The following is a 25,138-nucleotide window of genomic DNA, read 5'->3' as shown; positions in this document are numbered from 1 at the left end:
TTCAAGTAACTCACACAACAAAATCTAGCCGCGGTTAACAAGAAGCCTGGGCCGTCACTGCCCGGGGAGGCCATGGACAAGTACTACAAAGCAAAGCTCATCCACACCCCATCACGCACATCAGCCCCAGCAAGAGCACGGAGGAGGCCGGTTTCGAGAACAGGGTGTGAAGAAGAAGAAAGGTGGGACCCACCTGGGATATGAGCAGCTGGCAGGCGGCCAGCTCCCGCTCGCTGGCATTCATCTTCCTGTTGGAGTCTATCTGGGCGCTCTCCAGCTGCTTGCTGCGGTTCACCAGGGACTTGACCTCCGACTTCATCTTGCTGATGCACAGACGGGCCATGGTGAACTCCTCCTCGATGACACCGTTCACATCTGCCAACTGAGCACAGGAGGGGACACGTTCGCCTACCGCCTATAATTCCCACAGGTTCATGGGGCCCCTGAAACCCGTCCAGGGGTCCTCAAGATGCCTGTTGGTTCCTGTTTAAGAATCCCTACTTGTAGGACCACAAGCTAAAAATGATCCTAAAAAGTGCTATATGTTCAACCTCAAGGTCTTAGAAACCTCAGGTGAAACTTTCAATTAAAAACCTCTACTAAATGTAACCCTCAATTAACCAGGTTTTTCTTAACAATGGATTTGCAGGACAAAAGAGATATTATCAAGAGAAAAAGACACTGACGGTTATAACAAGAGATAAGTTTGAAGAGCTGGTCCATTCAGTGTCTTTACCTGATATTTCTAGACCAGCAGAGGCCCAGGGTTCCTAAAGGTGACTCTGAGCCCCTAGAAGAACTCCAATCAGAACTGCAATTACATTCTCTATCATCTGCTATTCAGAGAGAAAAACAGTCTAATGGCTTGAATATGTTTCTACAACTAAGGGTTGGAACAAAAGGATCTTCTATATAGTCCTCAATTAGGCAACAAAACAATCTAATGAATAAGATGTGCCATTACCTACAGCCCCTCTAGATGAAGATGCTTGTGCACGACTTGTCATTACTACCAGGTGACGTTTCCTCGCCCTCTACATGCCTGCCCCTTCCAAGCAGACAGGAATCTATCTTCTTATTTAAGATCACCTGAGAATAACAGTCTAAATCCACCTTTAGGAGAGAAGAGTCTGACAGCAGCATTCCTGCATGATCTCATATTTGGTTTCTAAGTTTCAGAGCTCTGCTGGAAACAAAAATTGATACAAGATACTTGGGACAGAAACCCATTTGCTGACATACAGTCATGTTTCTTGAAGGGCAGTTTTCCAAATGAACAAAGTAACTGTGTGCATATTCTGTCTAACCAGCAGAGGGCACCCTAGCACCTCAGTCCAGAACCCAGCCCATAAATAGAGGCTTCAGTTGGTTTTAAGACAAGGATTCCAACTGTATTTTTAATGTTGCACAGTACATTTTAACAGCCCACTTTTGTCACTATTGTCGTCATTCATATGACTCTTGTTTCAGTAAACATTTAAGAGTTAGGAATATGGAATTGTGTATCAACCCTGAACATTGGTAGCAGATAGGAAGTACACAAATTAGACAGCACGCTAAGCATCTATAACATGGTGTCAACCTTCCCCTAAGAATTCCATAACAGCACTGGTTAAATCAGTGTCAATCAACACAACTCAGGATCTATATTAACAGTGAGAAAATCTACACATATCAACCTTTGACTCCACTTTAATTTAATGGAGGTTCTTGCTTACGCCCGTTATATTTCTAACTGCCAACAATTTCTCTACCAACACCACTCCTCCTTACATACTCTTTTTATAATCCCGTTGCATGGAGATGAGTAAGAGAATTCTCGCTTGCAATCTTTAATTTTTTTTTTATTGTTCTTCTGCCTTTGTGATTGGTCAAATGTGGAAGAGAGATAAGAAACTCACTCTTTAGCCTGACCGGGTATGCCCTGCATACTGTCCGGGTTCTGTAGAAAGGTAAGGGAACATCCATATCTTCTATGTGGAATTTACAACCTACACAGCTCTGGTAGATAAACATCACTGAACCAACAGGTAGGACATCTTGGAAAGAGACAAACCCCTCCTCTGCTCCAGGTCTGTCCTTAGACAAGACACTTTCTACTTTATGCTCAGATCCCATGTGAATTGGGGAGAGTAAAAAATGCATATATAATAACGGGCTTCCTCCTAAATGATATTGATTCTCCCAAACTAGAACCAGAACCTCTGAAGCCTACTCTTTTCCTTGGAGATCTGAACAGAGATTTGACCCATGCTTGATGGGAAAAAAAACAAAAAACAAAACAAAAACAGTATGTCAACAAATGATTGTAACTATGAGTGAGGTTTCTGCCCCTTAAGAATTCATATCTTTTGTCATGTAAGTTGAAAGTTTTCAGTAATTCTAGTACCCTGTTACTTCAAACAGAAGAATCAGAGTGTGCTGCTGAGATGTTATTTATAACTCTCCCCTGGGTCTGACGATGGCTCCAGCACTACACCCTAGACTGTGATCTACGACAAATCACTAATCCGGAAAAAAGGCTGTTCACGTGGGAAGACAGATGCTGCCTGCCCCTCTATTCTGCCTAGAGAGGAAGAGTCCCCCCCCCCCCCCCCCAGGAGCATGGACGGGCTGAGCAAGGTGCCATTCCTAGGCCAAGTAAAGGTAAGTAAGGTGATCGTTGACATCCTGAGACACAAAAGTCACAATGAGACTAGAAGTCAGTGTGGGTCAAAGGAAAATTAAGCAGCTAACCCATTCATTTCATTTACTCTACCTCTATTCTATTAGTTTGTGGTTGGATTCCTGGAAATCTCATGAAAAGAGGAAGTTCATGAATAAACCTGACAAAGTCAACACCAGGCTCATCTTGTCATTAGCTGGTCTCATCGTTTTGTTGGCTAAACAAAATATTGCCCGGACTGTTTCAAGACATGATCGAGCTGGAGAACTATGGGTTCTTCTGTTTCCGGGCGGAGCGGGCCTGTGGTATTCTGGAATCGATGGCTGAGGAGACGCCAACAGCCATGCCTCCCTCACACCACAGCATGACCGGGAGGGACCTCATGGGACACCAAAAAAATAAATAAATAAAGCTTCCTGGATTTGCTCATTTTCTTAGATCAGAATAATTGTATCAACTGAGCAGTCCTAACAATAAGGAGAGTATCTATAATAAGAGGGACTTCATCAAACCAAAAAGTTCCTGCACAGCAAAAGAAACCATCAACAAAATGAAAATGCAACCTATGGGATGGGAGAAAATATGTGCAAATCATATATCTTATAAGGGGCTAATATCCAAAATATATAAAGAACTCATATAACACAACAGCAAAATCCAAACACTCTGATTAAAAAATGGACAGAGGATCTAAACAAACATTTTTCCAAAGATATACAGATGGTCACCTGGTACATCACAAATCATCAGGGAAATGCAAATGAAAACCACAATGACATAGCACCTCACACCTGTTAGAATGGCTGTCATAAAAAAGATAAGAGATAACCAATGTTGGCAGAGCTGTGGAGAAAAGGGAACTTTAGTCCACTGTCGGTGGGGATGTAAACTGGGTCAGCTACTATGGAAAACAGCATGGGGTTTCCCCAGAAACAAAATTCCTTAAAAGCAGAACTGCCATATAGTCCCGCCACCTTACGTCTGGGTATGTAAGCAAAGGAAGTGAAATCAGAATCTCATAGAGATGTGTGTTCCCACTGCCGCACTGCACACAATCGCCAAAAAACGGAAGCAACCTATGTGTCTGTCAACAGGTAAGTGGATAAAGCTGTGTGTGTGTGTGAGTGTGAGATGTGTGTGTACAATGGAAAATTATTCAGACATGAGAAAGAAGGAAATCCTGCCATTTGCAACAAAACGGATGGCCCTTCAGGGTTTACCCCTCAAGTGAAATAATTCGGACAGAGGAAGACAAATATGGTATCACTTATATGTGGTATCTAGAAAACCTAAAAATGTCAAACTCAGAGAAACAGAGTACAGTGGTGGTTACCGGGGGGGGGGGGGGGCAGTTACTGGACAAAGGGCACAAACGTCCATCTAGAATGTTAACCAGTTTGGGAGCAAATGCACAGCACGAACAGGACAGCAGACAGCACTGCACACGGCCTCACATGCTGCTCAGAGAGCCGGCCTTCGGTGTGCTCACCGGGAGAGAAATGCTAACCACGAGATCAGATGAAGGTGGTCGCTAATGCTAGGGTGGCAGCTATTTTGCAACATATATATATATAAACGCATCAAATCAAGGTATTGTACACCTTAAATTATACAATGTTATGTGTCAATTTTATCTCAAAAAAGCTGGGGGTGGGGAGTATCTGTGCCCATACGACAGACCTAATCAATATCTGTATATCACGTAATTTCGAGCTGACAACCTTTGAGGTAATCGGGTTCACCTTGTCGTTTTACAAATCAGGAAAATGAAGCCCAGAGAAGTAAAGTGATTTGTCCAAAGTCCTATCCCTCCTCCCTTTAGCTCTCATGGTTGTCCTAATAATTAAATCATAATTATAAGGAAAATAAACCAAAATAATTAAGAATATGATGCTCTGCAAGTGAGAGTCATCAATGAAATTAACTAGTTATCAATGAAATTAACGAGGGCATCCAATGTCTGGAATCCAAAAATATCTTTAAAACATCCAGTTGAGTATTTAAAAATAATCTCAGTCGTACTTCAGATTCCCAAAGGTAAGGACTTTTTTTTTAAACGCTGAAGCACCCAGACATTCCTTGATTTCATTAGCATTTTTCATCAGCTCTATTTTAGAACTTAGCATAAAAATATCTTCCTTTATCGTTATCAGCAGCAGGTGCCAACTTCCCATAAATCAACTCCACCTTCCTATTTCAAAGGATATTTAATCACCCAAACGTCAGAAGTTTATAGCTCAACACCAGTGTATGCTTCTAAAAATTCTTCTACATCCTCAAATAAAAAGCCACCCAAACTGGAGCTTAATGGGCTTAATCCTATAGTATCTGAGAATTCTAGGCTAAAATTAGATTCATTCATAAAGGTTTATGAAATATTCAGTTACAATAGAGGTTCAATGAAAGAATAATTAGGTTTACAAGAGATCATATATTCTAAGCCAAGAGCTGTTATACCATCGAAGAAGGGCTTTCTACGTTTTCTAGAAATGTAATTTGGAGAGCCTTTTCTAGTACAATCCCAGCTCAAAACCCGAGTGTTCCCACAAAGCAAGCTAATGTAGACTTCAGCTTTTTAAAAGTCGCAAGGCTAAATTCAAAGATTTTGGTTTAGAGACTTGTGAGGTAGAAGCTGATTAATACAGCACCATTCCCTAGCCTGGTCAAATCCACGCATCTATCAGTGGCTGCTCTGTACAAGGTGCTGCATTACTATAAGGCAACTGTAATCAAAACAGTGTGTTGATCTAAAGATTAGATCAATGAAACAAAATCGAGAGACCAGAAACAGTGCATATACTTGGGGGGGGGGGGGTATATTCATTATAGCTTACTGTGGTGATGGCTTCACAAGTATATACATATGTCAAAACTTCTCAAACTGTACACCTTAAATAAATACAACTTACTTTATATCAATTATACATCAATAAAGCTATTTCTAAAAATGTGTCTTATTGTAAATGGCATCTCTATATTGTGGCAAGCTGTTCATTTTTCTTGGCTGATAACTATTTATTCTCTCTTCCCCACCCCCCTTTCTAGCTCATGGACAACTTTATACCATTCTCATTCTTCCCCTTACCTTAGGTCCTTGCCATTAATGGCACCAATGTGCACAACTCCAGGAAATTATTTATGGTTGACTTAAGCCAATGATAAATCCTACTTCTCTGCTTTCCTAGCTTCCCTCGCAATTTGGGGTAACTATGTAACCCATTTCTGACCAATGAAGTATAAGGGGCTGTCTAGAGGACTTTGCGGATACAGTTCCCTCCTGGAAGAAAGTTGGCTGCCTTTTCAGCCCATCCTGTCTTGGATGTAGTTGTGTTAGGATGTGAAGACTGGTGCTATGGCAGCTATTTTGCTACCATGAGACAAAAACCTACAGATATGAAAAAGTAACAGACAGAGGAAAGAAAGCATAAAGGAAACAAAGAAAAGTCCTGGATCCTTGACATTGTTTCAACGCCAAACCAAAATTCGCTTCTAAAACTTTAATAAGCAAAAGAACGGCCTGAGGAATCTTGTTAAAATGCAGTCTGATTCCGTAAGTTTGAGGTGGGCCTGAAAGAGTCCATCTTCCCAACAAGCTCCCAGGTGACGCAAATCACAACCCGAATAGCAAGATTCTAGATTTCTCATAATGTGAATAATTAAATATGGCTTTGTTTTATAAGCCACTGTTAGAATCCTATTACTTCCAGCTTAAAGCTTTTCTTATTCACACTGATTGGTTGGGTTTTCATAGAAAAGGAGAAACACAATTCTGAGACTAGAACTGTGGGTTAACCTAATTCCAAATTTCCGCAACACTGGCATGTAAGTTTGAGGAATAAACCGATTTGCATAAAGTCAACCAAGCTTTGAAGACATTTCCTATATTTGAAAGGTACATTTTTTCTCCTCCTCCCTACCCAAACAATGACCCACTTAGTCATTCATCAGCCCTTTGATCACTCTTATTGGAATATTACCAAGCACACGGCGGACACACAGCACTGCGCCACGCATTGGTACTCCGAACAAAGCAGAGACCCTGCTTGCTCAGCTTCACCCCTGAATGAGAGAATGACAGCGGGGAGAGAATACAGGCCTGACTTACAGTCTTCACGTCATTGGTGCCGATGATTCCGCCTATCTCCCCCAGGTCCTTCAGCAGCAAATTCAGGATCTCGGTAGCTCTCTTTTTCTGGTGGTTGCTAAGTTCTTGAAGCTGGCTCAGCTCTCTCTGTGTGGTTGTCAATGTAGTCTGAAAAATACATTTCCACAACAAATGTAAAAGGGTTGCCCATCGACTTTTTACACTCAGCACTGCAGTGAGTAACAACACAATGGAAGATGGAGTTCAGTTACCATTTCATGAGATTTCAACACAAAGGTTCTTTAAAGGCAAACTGCAGTACAGCGCTGCGTTCCTCAACAAGAAGAGGAATTTGTCTTGGCCTGATATGTTATGTCTACGTATCAGGTGACAATTTCCAGGTTAGTGAAATAAGTTATTAAAAATAAACAAAGCCCAGAGGAACCCTTAGGTTTATAACCTGTAATCACATCTTCCTACCTACCAGATGTTCTGTGTCGGTTCAGGTCCTCAGGGGTCTAAACATACCTCAGGCACCCCCGTCCCCACTTCCAAACAAGCCTGCTCCCTGGACCACTTCCAAATTCCCATCTGACTCCCGTCTGGGAGGCCCAGAGGGACATGAATGGGTTTAGAAAACTCAGAAAAATTCTAATCTTTACAGTGAAGCTGAATTGAACACTCTTCATATTTTTTCAAAATAAATCAAATTCAACAAGATCAGGCTTCTGAATTTATAGCAAAAGCTCCATTTTATTGTCCAACATTAACAAACCCGTATCTTTTCCATCCCTCAGGTACGTTACCAAAAGGTATATAGATATATATTTTTTAATTTTTATTTATTTATTTATTTTTATTTTATTTTTGTTACAGATGTTTCTCCTTTTTTACCCCATTGACACCCCCCTCCCCATCCCCCCCATCCTGTCCCCGGCTTTGTTGTCCGTGTCCATTGGTTATGCATACCTGCATATAAGTTCTGTGGTTTATCTCTTCCCTCCCCCCACCACCCCCTCTCCTGAGGGTTGTCAGTCTGTACCCTACTTCCACATCTCTAGGTCTACCCTATTAAAAGGCATATATTTTTAACTAAGTAAAACTAACTAACTAACCTAAACTCTCAAAATCCAAAGAACAGCCATCTTTGGGTGTCTTGATATTAACTCAGCCAATGACGAAAAAAAAATAATGCCCCTAAATTATGAAGCTATGGGGGTTAATGCAAAGACACTTTTGCAGTTCTTCCATATGCAATTATTTTACTAGAGTACTTTTTAATGATCTTACTAAAAATAGTACTCTAAATGAGTAGAGCAATACTTTGGTTTGACAGAAAATAAGAACTGTCTTATGGAAAATGTTTCACTGTTTTGAGAAGCAAATACCAAGGATTAGTTAAGGAACCCTATAGCAGATAATAAGCAGAGAAAATCTAAGTCTCTTCCTTCCCTAAGTGATTTCCAGTCTGTTTTTCTGTCTGTTTTTGTTTTTGTTTGGGCATTACCACTGTGGTTTCATTTCGTTTTTTAAGTCCAGAGGATCTAGGGAGGTCATTTAAAAAGCCCGCCTGCCCTGGTCGGTTTTCCTCAGAGGTTAGAGCGTTGGCCTACGAACCAGAGAGTCCCGGGTTCGCTTCCCGCTAAGGGCATGTACCTCGGTTGCAGTTTGTCCCTGGCCCTGGCTGGGGTTGTGCGGGTGGCAGCCACTCGATATGTCTCTCTCACGCCGATTTTTCCCTCTCTCTCTTCCTTACTCTCTCCTTCCCACTCTATCTGAAGATAAATGCAAAAAATTAAAATGAAAAAGCCTGCCTTCATGCAGTTGGATGTGTGGAACGCGGAGCCTTTCCCATCAGCTCTACCGTCAGCAGCTTAGAGCTCGCCTGCACCATCTGCTACTTCTCCTTGCCCGGGAGAACTGGATGTTTTCCACAGAACAGTCTGGGTACAATCCCGTGATACCAGACCACTGAGCTTAGGTGCCAGGGGCAGCTGGGTACAGCCATTCAGCTTCCCGCCACCCATTTTCCAAGTAGAAAAGGACAAAAGGACACCTCCCACCACCAGCCACCTTGCCCAGTGCTCACTGGCCCTGATGCCACGAGCTCAGTGTGCAGAACCCGCAGCATCGCTCACTGGGCGAAGCTGACAACCAGAACGTGTGGACTGAAGCACTGGTTTAAAGCAGGACAGCAAACAAACCGAGACAGCTGAGTCCAGGGCTAGTACACAAACTGTGGGGGTAACGGACTTCATTCAGGAGGCTACGAACAAGAACAGGGAAGTCCACTGCCTTCCATGGTCACCCACTCTCACCTGCTGACTTAACAATTTGAGACTTACTTATTGTTACTTAGAAAATGTACAGGTCCAGCCCTGGCCGGTTTGGCTCAGCGGTTAGAGCGTCGGCCTGCGGTCCTGAGAGACCCGGGTTCGGTTCCTGCTAAGGGCGCATACCTCGGTTGCAGTTTGTCCCCGGCCCTGGTTGGTTGTGCGGGTGGCAGACACTCGATGTGTTCCTTCACATCGATGTTTCTCTCTCTCCCTCCCACTCTACCTGAGCAAAAAGTGGAAAAATGTCCTTGGGTGAGGATAAAAAAAAAAAAAAAAAGAAAATGTACAGGTCCATGCTAAGTGCTTTATGTAAACGTTCACTAATTCTCACACACTTAAAGAAGCATGTTATTTTCGCCAATTTTACAAATAAGGGAACGAATACTTAAGACGTTTAAATGTTTCGACTAAGGTCTAATAGTTGAAAAGTCAGAATTTTAACCAGGGCCCTGGCCGGTGTGGCTCAGTTGGCTGTAGCATCATCTGTGCACCAAAAGGTAGTAGGTTTGATTCCCAGTCAGGGCACATGCGCAGGTTGCGGGTTCAATCCCTGGTCAGGGCATGTGCCAGAAGCAATCAATGGATGTTTCTCTCTCAAGTCAATATTTCTCCTTCCCTCTCTCTTTCTTTCTCTGTCTCTTTCTCCCTTCCTCTCTATAAAAATCAGTAAAATTTAAAAAAAATTTTAGCCAGGATTTTTCTGGCTCCAAAGTCTGCACTCTCTTGACTATTCCACAAGGCATCCCTGCTAATGTTCTAAATTCCCTGAATATAAAACAGTTATACTATACAGTTCTAGGATGAGTGGATGAAAAGTCACTTACACAAAACATTTCGAACCTTGGAAGATTTCAGAGAATGCATCTAAGTCTAACACTGAAAACCATTCTGCCAACTGCCTTCCCATATACAGTCTGTCAAGAACCATGGATATAGTACAGGAATGGCAACTGAGGAAGTCCCGCCCCCTAGGCACAAAAGTTCCAACCGTTTTCTGGGCCAGCTCATCTGTCAGCTGCTCATTGGCCCTGGTCTTGTCCTCCACTTCCTGCGACTTCTGGTCATAATTGACAGCCAGCTCCTCCAGGGCCTGGAGAACTTCTTTCACCTCGTCTTTGGCTGCCTCGTTTTCAATCTGGAGCCGTGTCAACTCCTCTTGGATCTTCTCATAGTCTCTTCTGGTGGAAGCTAAAAGCTGGGGAAATGAGATGGCACAGAACTGGTGAACCTAATGTTTGCATTTTTATGTTGTGTTTTGTATCCAAAATAAAGTAATTTTAAAAAACAGATACAAGAAAACAAGTTGGAAAAGCTCAGGATGACTAGAAACCCTACTGTATATCCAGATGCTCAATTTACAAATAGCATGTTATTTCAAAAATCTGTTTTTTCTGCTTTCTTTTCTCTCTCTCTGTTTTTCCTTCTTCATTTTCATTGCAAACTATCTAGGGTTAACTCGAATTGCTTACACATCAAAAATCACCACACTTCATAGCTGGCTATCCATCCCACATGTTTAACAGAGTATGGGGGAATCATTTCTGAGAACAATAATACTTACATGACTCTTTAGCATTATCATTATTTCACATCATAAACTGGTCAATTTCAAAATCAACCACAGAATATAAGGGCAGTCATCAATTTTTCTTAATATTCTTCATGGATATATAGAAGCATATACCCCGAATATTAATACAAGTTAAAAGTGAATGTCTGGGCAGGTAGATGCTTTCATTGTCTTTGTGCCCACTGTATGTTCTGATTTTCCTGTAATGAACATATATTACCTTGACACTATAGAAAAAGAAAAATATTAAGAGTCTAAATGGTAACAAAAGGAAAGTTAATCACAGGCAGTTGTGCCCAGTTGGAAATGCAAAGAACTAGAATAGGAGGAGGAGGGCAGAAACACTAAGCAAATGGAAGACTCAGCTACAGTTAAGAGGAAAATCAATTAAATATGGTTTATCTCACTGCAAAGGCATACATGGTCTCCCTGCCAAGAGAAGTATTTGGACAGGGGGCATAATCCTTGTCCCAGAGAGATGAAGGGAAACAAAGAAGAAAAGGAAATTATTATGGAGAGAGTTATGTCTATGGGAAGGCTGAGACTGGGGACATGGACCCAAGCTACCTGCATTGCATGATGCAATTCATACCATTTTAGAAACAAAGCAGAAAGCACCCTAAAGCACAAAAGAGAAAAAAAAAAATACTTAGATGGTCCTCAAAAAGAGAATTACAAACCATCTATGTTTGATAGATTCTCTGTCTCTTCTTTGCTTAGGTTCCTGTTTGTAAAATACTAGGCAAAATGCAATGCAATACACTTACTGGAGAATTGAAAGGCATCAGGGAGACTGAAAACAATTTGCCTCCTTTTTATTGTATCACATATATATGGATGCAGCATTTGGACCCCTTTCCTCTCTGCTTTCCCTTTCTCTACCTTCTAATTTCCGTTTGTTTGTTGTTCCTACAAGACAGCATGAGAACATGGTGTATAGCCAATACCTGAACTGGCTGATTTGCAAGGCTGAAAAAGGCCAAAGCGGCAGAAAGCAGGAGCTTTGAGCACTGGGCCTGAGCACCGAGTGGAACCATGCTGTCCACCTACCAGGCTTCTGTCTCTGTCTACCAAGCTCCTCAAACTCACTCTCAAAAACCCAGGGCTCTACAAAGTCAGACACTTACGTTCTAAATTCAGGCAAAATCAGCTTTTAAAGGGCATTAAAAATAAATCTACCAAGAAATATTCACATGATTCAGTGATTTTTGAAAAAAAATCTTTGCAAATTAAATTTCTGAAAAAAACACCAACAACAAAGAGTAAAAAAAAAAAAAAAAGAACTTTGTAAGAAAAAATTTATTACGAACTTTACCTCATCCTGATCCAACATCTGTTGCTTTAGCTTTTCAGCCAGCTGGCTCTGCTGGTTAATTTCATCATCCTGAAATGAAACATCATGTTTAATTCTTTTCAGTTAGTTGTGTCATTTTTTATATCCGAGATAGTCCGATACCAGGATGCCAGCTGTGAGCTTCCTAATAAAACGCAGGAAGTGGTATGGTGCTTCCCTACCAAAGAGAGACTGGCTCTGGGATCTTGATTTGGTTAAAATATCTCTCACCCTCTTTTGTCAGCAAATGAAACATCTGGGTAGTCTGGAAAATATAATATCCTCCACATTCAACTCAGTCTCTGCTCTTCCAGAAGTCAGAGATCCAGGGCTTGGGAACTTTGAAAGGGACTTTGGAGTTCCCTCTCCCAGTTCAAAGATGTTAACAGCGAACGCCTAGCTCCCAAAAATAAGGCAGTGGATGTCTAACCATCTGCACTGTAATCAATTCATGTCCCAAATCTTGTCAAACACATCAGTGACCAGGAATGCTGACACGTGATATGTAGGAGAGACCAGCATTTCTACTTCAAACCTCTTACTTAGAGAGGTTGGAAAAATATTTACTAGAGAGTTAATCTTTGCCATAAGCAGACCTCTCTGTTGATTGGAAATTTTCTTACCAGCTTGGAGAGGTGGGGGGCGCTAAAGAAACTTGGGGATGCAGCAACGTTAATTCTTACTTTCCAGCCTGTGGCTAAAGTAAGAAAGGGTCTTCAAACAGGCCAATTCGCTCTCCTCACTCTCATGTTCTGCCACTAGGTGTCGCTGCACAAAGCCAGTGCCGCGAGCCTCCAGCTGCCCATGCAACCTCTGTGCCTCTCCCCAGGTACCTCCACCCAGTGGGGGCAAAGCAGCAGGCGGACGATGCCCAGCCGCATGAGACTCAGTGTTCACGACAACTGTTTTCATGAGTCCAAGTGCACATCTGAAGCACAGCCTGTGAGAACGACCACTCGGCTTCCCGTGTGCCTCTCTCCCTCAGAAACAGCAGAAAATTCTATTTGATGACTCAGATTCAGTTCAGTACTGTGGGGTCCCTCTTGCTGCCAGGTGCTGCCCAGTTGTTTTCATCAGCAGCCCATAAAAAAAAAAAAAAAAGAAAAGAAAAGAAAACAAAAAAACACCCTGCACCGTGCCTTCTACCTTTTCTAGAGGTGAGGTGAGGGTACATTCCAGGGCCTACTTAGCAAACCTTATTAGCAAAAGCTCAGTTTTCCACGGCATACTCTCCAGCCTGTCTGGCCGTGTCTCTGCATACATTTAAATGAGATTAACTCAGTGTCTGTCACAACTAATGCTTTCCACGGAGCAAGAACATTCTGAAATCCATGTTACAGCATCTGCATCTCCCTTCCCTTTGGGTAGCACATCTTTTGGCCTAATTCTCTCCTCAAGGAGATCCTTTTCTACTGCAAGTTTTGCAACGATGTTTCTTTAGCGCTTCTACAAAACGCTCATGACGTTCCTCCCCAAACCAGATTTCTGACAGAATTTGGGAAATTACACCAAAGTGAAACCGCCAAAAATGGCACGTCCACTAGAAGACTAATTTGTAGGACTTCCTTCTCTTCTACTTTGTAAACTCAGAGTGCTGGGTACCAGGAACAATGTTGTGTTCTGTTCCTCAGCATATAAATATTAAACAACCTAACATAAAAGTCTCCAGGAGTTTAACCCCAGCAGTTGCCATCTTCCCGGGGACATACAAACAGCCACACGTGATGTACGTCACAGGAGAAGACAGAGCTTCGTTCTTATCCTGTGTCCAGGTCAGAGCCTGAAGTCACAGGCTTCCTCCTGACAGGTGCCAAGTGGGGTGATGCAGTAGTTCCTGAGGTACAGTGAGAAACTCAAGGGCCCCTATCCCCATCTGGGAAGGATGAAGAACAGGGATCACATGATAAGGACATAAATCACTGTACCAGAGACACTTCCATAACTACATTTCCCCTTTACTAAGGCAACTGCTCTTAGGAAGGAGCATAGTTTATTATGACTTTTTTTTATCTTCAAAACTTTCAGAATAAGATGCAATGTGCTGTCTATATCTATTATTCAAGTACCTCTCGTACGCCATGTTTATAAGTGCACTCTGATGCTATTAAGAAGTAAACCATGCATAACAGATTTTAAAGCACTTTTCAGAAAATAGTCTCGTACTTGAATTTTCTTATCCATGAAATAGGTGAGTTGTCAACAGGTCACTGGTCACCTTCATTACAAAGATGCTTTTGTTGCAATGGTCAACAGTGAAATAAGGTTCAACTTATATTTCTACTTATACTTCACTCCTTCTACATCTCCAAAAGTACAGTAGCATTGGAGAGGTGACAGGGAATGAGAGAGACAGTGTCAACACCAGTTTGCTCATCTTATAACTCTGCTGTCAGCCCACCTGTGAACCATCACCCCTCTGACACCACATACGATGTGGCTTCTCCCTTCAGCAAACAGAAAGGGAGAAGACAAAGAAGAAATAAACCACTATGTATTGAGCATCTGCTATGCACTAGGAGCTTTTAATCCCCATTGCAAACTTCTGAAGTAATAGACGTGAGCCCCACGTTGCAGATGAGAACATCATCAGTGCAGGTCTCAGTATTTTAAGTCACAGGTCGGACTGTAAAATGCATGATTTCCCACCACACAGCACTGCCTGGGGGAGCACCTGTCCTCAGGCCCCTGGAGGGGCAGCACAGGAACAGAGGGGCGGCTGGGAGGGGCCTTTCTCCCACCACATTCTATACAGGTCCATTAGGGCTGACATGCTCCTCATTTGGAGGGATGAGCACTGGACTGGGAATCAGAGGCTGTGTAACCTCATTGCAGCTCGGCCACCTACGGGTGATGGAAACTTGGGTAAATCGTGTGAACAACCAGGGGTAGTTTCTCCTCTAGACCTAGATGCTTTCAGCTCTGCCACTCAATAATCTATGAAGGTACCACATTCCAAATCATGCATTCTCAAAAGTGCCAAGCCACCTGCATCATCGAAAACATGAAGTACCTCCTGGAACCTAACCTTTAAGAGGAGGGCAAATGAGACCAGCTGCTGATGAGTCCATGGGGAGAGTTCCTGGGGTCAAGCCACTTGCTTTGGTGCCACCTGAGGCTGAGGCTTTTGGGTTCAGTCCTCTCCCCGATCCCTCAGCATCGCCCTGCGATGGACCGGAAATGCTAACCTCAAAATGTGCACTTTACAGGGTTTTCAAGGCATAAGCCAAAGAGAAATGACATGACAGAAAATGTCCTAGGTTGTGCATCAAGAGGCAGAGACTCTAGGGTCAGCTCTGCCAGCTACCTGCTAAATACGAGGCATGGCATCTGGTTCGCTCTGAGCTCGGTCCTCATTACTGCCTTTCGTGAGCTGGATTCAAACCTCAGGTCTTTCACAGTGACAGCACCCCGCGCCACAAAGGTAATGACCCCAATTCCCACCGCGGCAGGTGTCTATGCATAGAGAAAAGAGTATAAAATCAGTTTATCAATCCTCATCTAAGATTCTTTGAGGATTATTAAAAATGAAGCCAAAAAATCTAAAATGAGAAAGAAAAAAAACAAACCCTACAGTATGTTTAAACAATAGCATTTCTTTGGAAAAATCAAGAAATTGCCTGTACTGGTAACTTATTATTGATATTCTTGTTCTCCTTTTTACTTTGAGGTTATGTAAAATACCCAGGCAGAAATGGAAGCGTAACAGTAAGCCAGATGCCGAGGGCAATTAACCCTGCTCTCACCGTGCGAACAGCTCACTGAATATGTCACCAAAGGGTAGGGCGACCCCAGTTTAACACTGTGGTTATAATGCAAGCTCCCAGAGTCACACACTCAAAGCAGAACAAGCTTCCTTAAGGCGACCAGTCACATTTCCCTTGTAAAGGTGATACCAGACTGCGCCTTACTCCAAAGAGGCCTAGAAGATTAATGGCAAAGTTAACATAACAAAGCTGTTTCATCCGAGCCGGAGGTGTCCCTGAGCAGTCTGAGCTGAACCACGGCAGAAAAGATTATATCAGACTAAAAATATCAGCAACCTTGATGAAATGAACCGAAAGGATTTAGAATATTCCAAGGGCAGTATGCCAAGATCACGTGAAACATCCATTTAATTTCCTGTGCCTCTGGGACTCCTAACCAGACCCCCACTGGGGATGAACGATACACAGCGTGCTCCGATGTCTCTTTTCCTCTATTCCAACTCGTGCACTGACATGATTATTTGAGTCCCCAAAGTCTGCCAGAAAAACAGACATCCCTAATCAGCATGTTCAAATTACTTCCTTCAAGAGCACGCCCTGGAAACAGCTCTGCCGATAAGGTAGGAGCCATCGGACCACACGCCACCACTATGGCTCCTCATCCGGGACCTTAGAGCTACACGATTAAAGCACACACCTGAGCTTTGGGAGCCCTCGCCCTTGCCCCTATAGCTGGGACTACTGTTGGAGTTTCAGAGGTGAGGAATAGGCCCAGAGAAGAAAAGAAGAGAGAATTAAACAAAGGTCACACACACTGACACCCCCAGACCCCCACTCTGATGCAGAGATCAGCCCCGGGCCAGCCTCTGAAGACTGCCTGTCTATTCCCTCTTCCAATGAATTTCCATGGAAGTTCCATTCCACACGAGTCAAGCCCCCCACCTCTGCCCAATCAAGAGCCAGGGCCAACATCGGGAAGACAGACATAAACAGCCTGCAGTGCTACGTCAGAAACATAGGTTCTGGGACCTGCCACCTTTTGTCTCTGTCCCAGTGAGGACTGCGGGCTCTGACTACAGACCTTATCATCCAGCTGTCTGTAGAGGCTGGAGAGCTCCTGGTCGTACTTCTCCTTCTCCTCCGCAGAGATGCCGGCGACCGCGTCAACCACGGGCGCGATATTGTCGATGATGGGGGTGTTATCACAGGGCTCCAGGGTCTTCTGGTCCTTAGCACTGATCTGCTCATCCTCAGGCACAGCTTCTCCTGCAAAACACAGCCGAGGGCGCTGGGGATGAAGAAATTCAGCAGGCACTGCTCCAGGAGGAGTTCCAAAAACGGTCCCTCCCATGGAAAAGACAGGGAGGACACAATGAAGAGCTGCTCCGGAGAGTTATAGTTTGTGTTCTTTCTATTTAACAAGAAAGGTCACAGTTAATTGACCAAAACTGGTTCTATCAACCACACAAGCTCTTAACTAACCCAACTTGTAGGGAGGCCCAGAGTTTTCGGCATACATTTTCCTTTTGAGGAATGTGCTGGAGCTTTACTAGAGTCACATGCTCTCTGGTGACTGATTCAAAGGGAAACAAACCTCTCAGGCATCCTAATTACCAATTCATTAGGTTACTATTTCATTAATGGAAACAACCACATCAAGGAACAAATTCGCCATTGTTTAAAAGAACTCTGCACGGCCCAAATCCTCTGAATTTGAGCTCTCTGAATCCACAGCAGGAGGCCAGGGAGCTGTGCACCCGGGAACCCTAGTGGCCCTGCACAGCCACAGTCCACTATCAGCCACTCCCTCCGGCAGGAGGCCAGGGAGCCGTGGGCCCGGGAACCCTAGTGGCCCTACACAATCAAATTCCACTAATTGGCTCTCCTGGAAAGTTCAAATAGAATAATTTCCTGTGCTGTCAGTTCGTCCCAGGAAAGAAAAAGCAACCAATCTAGAACATCATGCCGGGACCTTACACACCATTTCTCAGCCTGCGGAGTAGTGCTGTTGGGCTTTCAAATAAAGCATTACCAAGTCTGACCACGCAAACTGAGGAAAATGGTGAAGTTTTCAAACTGGCCAGTGGCTATGCCCAGGAAAATCACCTTGCATAGACAGGCTACATAAAAAGGATTCTGTGAAAACCATGTGGCCCAACTGCGTCTCTCAGATGTCTTCTTGGAAAGCAAACCAAAACCAACCAGACTTTCCCCATCACAATGTTTACCATCAACTTCACACTCAGTTTGCTACAATCAGGGAGTATCTGCAATGTTCCAAGGCTCCCTCCACTTAGCCCATAAAATTTTGTGGAAATTCCCCAGGAAAACTGCTCTGAGCCAGAAGAAAGTTCTAAAAAAAAAAACAAAACAAAAAAAGAAACCTGACAAAACTGAGATCCTAATCTTTGTTCACAATCTATACCATGCCTCAAGGAACCCACCTGAACACTGTATACATTTATCGCAATATAAACAAAACACTTTGTGATGGGTTAGTTTTGCTGCTTACTATTCCATTATCAAAGTTGATCATTACAAATGGCCTTCGTGTGAAAAAAAATTAACACCAATGATTTCACTTTTGTATCACAGTTGTTTCAAGCAGCAACTTGAAGCAAAACCTGGAATAAACTATTACTTTGTTGAATGTAAAACTCATCCAACCTTTTTTTTCTTCTAAAGCTCAGCCAGACTGTACTGTACCCAAACCTTTTTCTAAAATTATTGACATGAAACTCTGAACTGTTCAGAATATCTGAACTGAACCTGAACCAAATCAATATTTCATTCAGTTTCAATTCCTGGTTTAAAACATCCATCAACCACCTTAGTGTGCAGATAGAATTTCCCCCAATTAAAGAACTTATCTTCTCTACAGCCTGCTAAATCCCCGGGCCATAAAAGCAGTACCATGATCTAGTTCTTAGGAACATTTCTTATTTTGTTTAAAAAAGATATATACAACTACACACACACACACACACACACACACACACACACACACACACCTTTCTCTAACCATAGAGTATACACAAAACTTGAAATTCCTCCCTCAACCCTACCTTCCAATTCTGTTCCTTCTCCAGACAATTCACCACTAATACTTTGGTAAATGTCCTTTCCCTGCTTGGATCACGATCGTCTCCCTAATTTTTCAGTTTTAGCTTACAATGTCTATGAACATGGCAATCTAGTGAGGTATGAATTTGACCATCCAGCTTAAGCATAATGGTAAAATTCTTAACTGCTCTAGACCACAAACCAGCCGGATTATGGTCATATTACCCATAGGCCAACTCACCCCAAGTCCAGAAGTAAAATACAGAAACATCTGGAAGAGCTATATCCCTGTGTCCTTCGGTTCCCAATGGCCAGAGAGGCTGTGATATCATAAGACTGGTGTGGGCTAAGGAGCTAGCCAGTGTGTGTTTCGATGCATCTGGGCAGGCAGGAGCCAGGAACGAAACCCCATAACCTAGCAGCAAATCATTTGCTCTAACCAAAGTCACAGGTTTCACTCCCCTAGAGCCGCTCTCTTCTCCCACTGAGGAATTACGGCAGCACCACGTACCAGGGCTGCCCCAGACTGCGGAGGTTCAACAAGGCACCCTAAAATGTGACCAGCCGACTGCATAACCTCTATGGCAGGACTCCTTCCTTGTACAGAGCTAATGACTCCCAAGCCCATCTCCGGAGAGGAAATAATAATGCCTTAAATACAGCATAGTTCTAAAGAGTAATTAAAATAGCATATGTAAAAAACACAGAAGGTATTATTGTTTCAAGTCCATCTCTTAACCCCTCCTCTCGCTGATAAACTGTCAACTTTTTTAAGCTGTGCAGTTAAATTAGTATTTTGACTTATTCTGAGATTACTATTTTTGGGGTTTTCACAATATCTTTGTGGTTAGAGCTCATTTCCAAAAATAAAACAAAATAATCTATGCAAGCCCCTTTCACGTTTACTTTTATTGTTACTATTATTATTAAAACAGTATTTGGAATGTACAGCAGACTTTCTGATTTCTCTTGAAGAATTCTCCGCATCAAAGCATCAACACGTCCCGCACAAAGCTGCATCTGCACGAGGAGCCTCCCGGCTTACATCCCAAGGTCAGGCAGTCGGGGTTATTGTTTGCAGCGGCCGCTCAGGCCGAGAAGAACCACACGGGAACGAAGCAGCAGGCATCTGCGGGACAGCCCGGCTCCTGCCCAGAGAGGAACCTGGAGCCGGTTCCCCAAACACCGCTGCCCTTCAGAGGACCGAGAAAATGACTTCCAGAGGCATCCCTGGTAACCTCACTGTCCAGCTCACGAACACGCCCGGGGATTGTAAATTCCCAACACTGTGCACGACCTGACACTAGGCAGTCTGTCTCCATGGCGATCTCACCACTGTAATGGAGAATATTCCCGGCACTGCAGAATGTCTCCTGAGAAGCCCCATGAGGTGATTACGGAGTAACTGATTGTAACAAGGAAGACAGCTGCGAACAAACCCGGAGAAACAATGTCCTAACATCTGGTGACAGGAGAACAGGAAAGGATTACCAAAGGAAGATTAGCATCCATTTTTACTTTCATTCTCCTTCTTTGCCTTAAAAGCAAATTTCTCTCAGTTTATCCCCTAAGGCTTTATACCTGCTATCTACAGGGAATGGGCAGAGCGGATGACACTGCAAAGCATCTGGTTTTTTAGAATGAAAGCATCCCCCAACTAGAACCCTTCCCTCTTTCAACAAGCATTCTGGCATCTCCTGTTGTCAGTTGTAATTACTTTTAAGGCCTAAAAAGATTTGTGTGTACACAGGAGCATTGACTTGGAGCATACCTATAAGGTTTGCAGAGCATTTTAATTATAAAATGAAAACCCCCAGAGGGCATAAATAACATTTCTACAAAAAAGCAGAAATCCATCAATTGCAATAAACAAGAATGACAGACTAATAAAAAATTCTTGTTAGGCCTATTAGTTAAAAACTCTGACACAGGCTTTTCAGTTTTGTATTTATGCAAGAGGGAGAGAGAGAACCATTAGACTGCCACTAATTCATTAAAATTTCACACATGAAATGGCCACAAGCTCGTTATCCTTTTCAAAGGCTGAGTCCCCGAAGCCTCTGACACAGAAAGGTAGCTGCGCTCTCTCCCTGCCACTCCAGGGCCCAGACCTGCCGGTCACTCGCAGCTCCGCCAGAAACCACAGCAGGCCTGGCGGAGGGGTGCTTTCTTTCCATTCCAATGAAACAGGCCCAATGGCAGACCTAATGGAAGGTCATTTCTATATCAAAGAAGCTGAAAGGAAATCCTTAAGTTGCCAGATGGGTAAGAGCAGCTGGCTACAAGATGTCATTATATAAATGTCAGGTTGAAAAAAAAAAAATCATTCCTTTATGGGATTATTTTGCACACAAATAGCTTCTTTCACCCTCGTTCCTAAAAACATTGTAAGCAGCTTAAGACATTCTCTAATCCCTTCTAGAGCAATCTTCTAGCACACGGGCCACCCAGGACTCCACACCCTCTTTACGTCCCCGACTTCTTGAGCAGGCCACAGGCCACAGCCCACGGGCCACAGCCCACAGGCCACAGGCCACACTGTCCTCCCAGTGGTCAGGGTTTGTGTCCGTGTTTGCTTGTGCTCTCGAGAGAAGCAAGAGGGCCTAACAAATCAGAGCTCTCGAATGAAATGTAACTTCGGAGTATCTACTGTGATAATCATAAATCCAAGAGGGACCGGCATCATCTACATATTTATGCTAAAGGAGCAAATCATGCTCCAACCGAGGGGGCCGCACCGTTCCAAAGCCCCAATCAGACCCAAGGTTACAGATTTAGCTTGTTAGGGGACCAAGCCTGCTGGCCTGGCAGGTTTTAAATCTGGAAAACAAATCTGCCCGAGAGACTGCCGATGTTTCCTTGCCTTCTCAGCCTGTGATGAAATCATTTTTTGCATGACTTCAGCAGATGGGGTGAATCGACATCTGCTCTGTTGTTTAACATTCTCCTTCTTCCAGAGACACTGCAGCGATGCCATGTTCTCAGGGCATTTCCCTGCCCTCCTGAAACCTGGATTTCCAGGGCCTCCTTTTCTGACATAAGCCCCTAATTTATCATTTTTCAAAGGGCAAAATTCAAAGACGTGTCAGAGAAGAGGGCCTGGGTGAGGACTCGCCTGGCCACGACGGGGAACTAGACACCCACACAACCCTCTTGGGCATCATGCCCCTGACCTTCAACCCTCCCTCCCCTACTGCGTAGCCTTCCTGCCGGACTGGGGGCAGTGAGAGCCGTAATTCACACTGACCCCAACTACCTAAATCTATCTCCATTTCTAGGATTGTTCGAATCCTTTCCATACATAAGATCAATAAGAAACACGACTGGAAAAATAAAGTCTTATTCCTGACAACTGCCCACTCTAGCTACCTGTCCCTGAGTAAGCAGGCCGAACAGATCTCCATGAGGCTAAAGTTGCCAATAGAGCCTCCGATACAAAGGAAGACTCAGGAGGTTTCAGCCCACCAGATGTCACCAGCAGACAGTGGTGGACGTGTGCTGTTTCCCAGCCACTCAACACCCGAGAACAAAAGCGCCTCCACTCCCTCGTGAGGAATGAGCCCCCTCCACGGAGGGCGGTCTGCGTCCAACACTCGGAGCGTGTCCTGTCCTTCCCCAGCCGGAGCCCAGCACCCAGCGCTCTCTCCCTTCTCTCTTGGGCCTCTGGGTCTCCGACACACAGCAAAGATGAGACGGGCACTCCCGGGGATTCGCCCCCTGTGCCCTGCACAACCCTGCCGGTTCTCTCCCAGCGCCTGGGTCTCTGAAGCAGCCTCGCTCCACTGCTGAGACTAGTTCCTCGGCTGTTCTCTGGCTCTAGGAATCATTCCTACTCTCCTGACGCCTCCCCTTTCTGTGACGCCAGGCAGGGTCCATTCCTGCCACTTGCAACCCAAGGACCCCCCCTGGCACAGTGGGGAATGAAACCAGGAGAGTGGGTGGCTCTGCTCATTCCCTCTTTATAAAATCAAGGTGTGGCCTCCCCGAAGCCGCCACGCACGTGCCCTGAGCATGGCCCTGATGGCACGGCTGAAACGGACTACGGCTTGGTGCGGCACACACATTCTGAGCGACAGTGTGTTCTGAGAATCCATGCTCTACTCTGCACGGGGCAGGAAACTGCCAGGCTCGCAGTCTGAAGTGGCCCGTTGCGGTGTGAGGGGTTGAGGAGGGATGGGGCGGGGGTGGGGAGCAGCCTACAGGCATGTCACAGGATAGTATTTCTCAACGTTTGAATGACTTTGTACAGGGAATGCTCGCTCTCTCCTGTGGCACAGTCGGTCTCAGGCTGTACCCTACACACCTCCCTTCACTTACTTCCGCCACCTGCCTGGACACGGCGTGCTGTCCGGGCCTCGCACTGTTTTACCTTTCCCACCCCGTGCCCTACCTCGTTCCACAGAAAGCCCCGGCATGCACACGCGCACGCTGTGTTCTGCTCCGGGCCATCTCCCTCACCTTCCTGAAGCGGGAGGACAGCAGGGCTGCCCTACTGTTAAATTATAAATGCACCACGCAAGGAGAGACATCTTTCCCAGGGAAGCGCGCATACTATTGACAATGCTCTTTTAACTTGTTCAGACCACAGTGTGGAGCCATCGATACCAGGAATCGCTGAGGGGAACTAAGAGGCTGCCTCCCACAAGCTGAGAACCAACGTGTGTGTCAAATTTCAAAAGAACGTTGGAACTGCCCTGTCACTTGGACGTTAGTGGAAGGCACTCCACCTTTCAAAACCCCCGTTCTCTAGCTGACACAGACCAGCCATGACCTCATGACTCCGAGGACTTGGAACTGCTGCACGGACACCACTGGACACCCTCCTTTTCTGCTCTGGTCCCATCTACGCGCCTCAAACACAGACCACTAGGCCCACGGGCAGGCTGTGCAGACTAGGAACAGGGAATGAACTCAGGAGTCAAGCTCCCTCTGATCCCAGCTCTCCCAGGGACTCAGGCACCTCAGGCAAGTCTTCCAACCTGGCAAAACCACAACAAGGGCTACCTGAGGGTTAGACACCCAGCCTAGGAGTATAACCAAAAGCCTGGGGGGGTTGCAGTATGTATGGTGTACATAGTTAATCCTTGAGACACACCTTCACTCACAGCTGGACGATGGACTACTCCACCGGCCTGAAATTTGTATCGCTGGAGTCGGTTTTCCATATTCAAGAACTTTTGCTTCCAGAAAAATCACCTTTCAAATGTAAATGCTAGCCCAGCTGGTGTGGCTCAAGGGTTGAGCATCGACCCATGCACCAAGAGGTCACCGGTTCGATTCCCAGTCAGGGCACATGCCCAGGTTGTGGGTCAAATCTCCAGTGGGGGGACACGCAGGAGGCAGCCAACTGATGTTCTCTCCCTTCGATGTTTCTATCTCATTCTCACTCTCCCTTCCTCTCTCTCTATCTCTAAAATCAATAAAGAAAAAAATTGTCTAATAAAATGCAAACGTTAGCTTGGAAGGACAGGGGGGCTCTGCGGAACTAACTCCCTTCTCCCATCACCGTCCCTCGGTGACCACGTGTTTGGATACGGAGGTGACCACCGCCCACTTCTCTTCCTCCCTATCCTCTCTCTATAGTCCACAGCGGACCTCAACCTACCCATTACTTCCTAAGGATGGATGACACTCAAATTTCTCCCTCTGGTTCAGGGAGCTCTTCTCGGCTCCAGACCCGCAGACCTGACTTAGTTGACATTTTTACCTGGCATGTCCCACAGGCACCCAGTCTTGTCTCCCTTGTCTCAATCTGGCTCCTCCATGGCTCCGTCTCTGTCTCCGGGCATCACCCTGCCCTGCACCCCGCTCGGCCACAGAAGCTCCCACACGCTTTCCCGTAGCCACTCTCCACCAGCAGTGCGATTTCACCTCCCAGACAGATACTCTCTCTCCAATGTCGTCTCGGTTCCGCCACTGAAATCTCACCCCTGGATGACCACTTCAGTTCCTGGCCTTCCTCCTACCCTCTCCAGTCCATTCTCCAACGTAATCAATGTTCAAAACAGCGAGTCTTACCGTATTATCTGCAGCTTAATATCCTTAAATGGCTTCTCACCGCTTCCAAGATAATGACCAAAATCCTGACACGGACTGCACAGCCCTGCACAGGACCAGTCTGCCGACCGCTCCGGCCCAGCTCAAGCCAATGCTCCCCACCTCAGCTCTCCACACTGGCCTTCCTGCCCCGCCCTCAGGGACACAGCACACCTGGCCGCCTCCAGCCCACCCTGACTCCACTGAGCACCTCCTATTTCACCTGCTGACTGCTGTTTCTCTCGGATCAGACGCCTATGTCGCTGATTGGGGGAAGCTTCACTGACTTCTCGGTCAAAGCTGATACTTCCCCCTCCTGGCACGGAGGGCCATCACACGTTTATTGG

At 44.9% G+C, this 25,138-nt stretch overlaps 1 protein-coding gene across 1 annotated transcript in view; it reads right to left on the bottom strand.

Moving 5' to 3' along the window:
• The window catches only part of KIF5C (kinesin family member 5C), a 151,252-nt gene that overhangs the window by 32,568 nt on the left and 93,546 nt on the right, over window positions 1-25,138 (bottom strand). Inside the window, exons 12-16 of the mRNA XM_036254866.1 lie at window positions 16,774-16,958; window positions 11,971-12,039; window positions 10,074-10,280; window positions 6,771-6,917; window positions 194-382 (exon numbers count right to left, since the gene is read on the bottom strand). Of these exons, the coding sequence (XP_036110759.1) occupies window positions 194-382; window positions 6,771-6,917; window positions 10,074-10,280; window positions 11,971-12,039; window positions 16,774-16,958 (797 nt within the window). The remainder of the gene's footprint in view (window positions 1-193; window positions 383-6,770; window positions 6,918-10,073; window positions 10,281-11,970; window positions 12,040-16,773; window positions 16,959-25,138) is intronic.

The sequence above is a fragment of the Molossus molossus genome, unplaced genomic scaffold (genome assembly GCF_014108415.1).
Source record: "Molossus molossus isolate mMolMol1 unplaced genomic scaffold, mMolMol1.p scaffold_m16_p_11, whole genome shotgun sequence".
NCBI classification, from domain to species: domain Eukaryota; kingdom Metazoa; phylum Chordata; class Mammalia; order Chiroptera; family Molossidae; genus Molossus; species Molossus molossus.
This window is presented reverse-complemented; position numbering and strand designations above follow the sequence as displayed.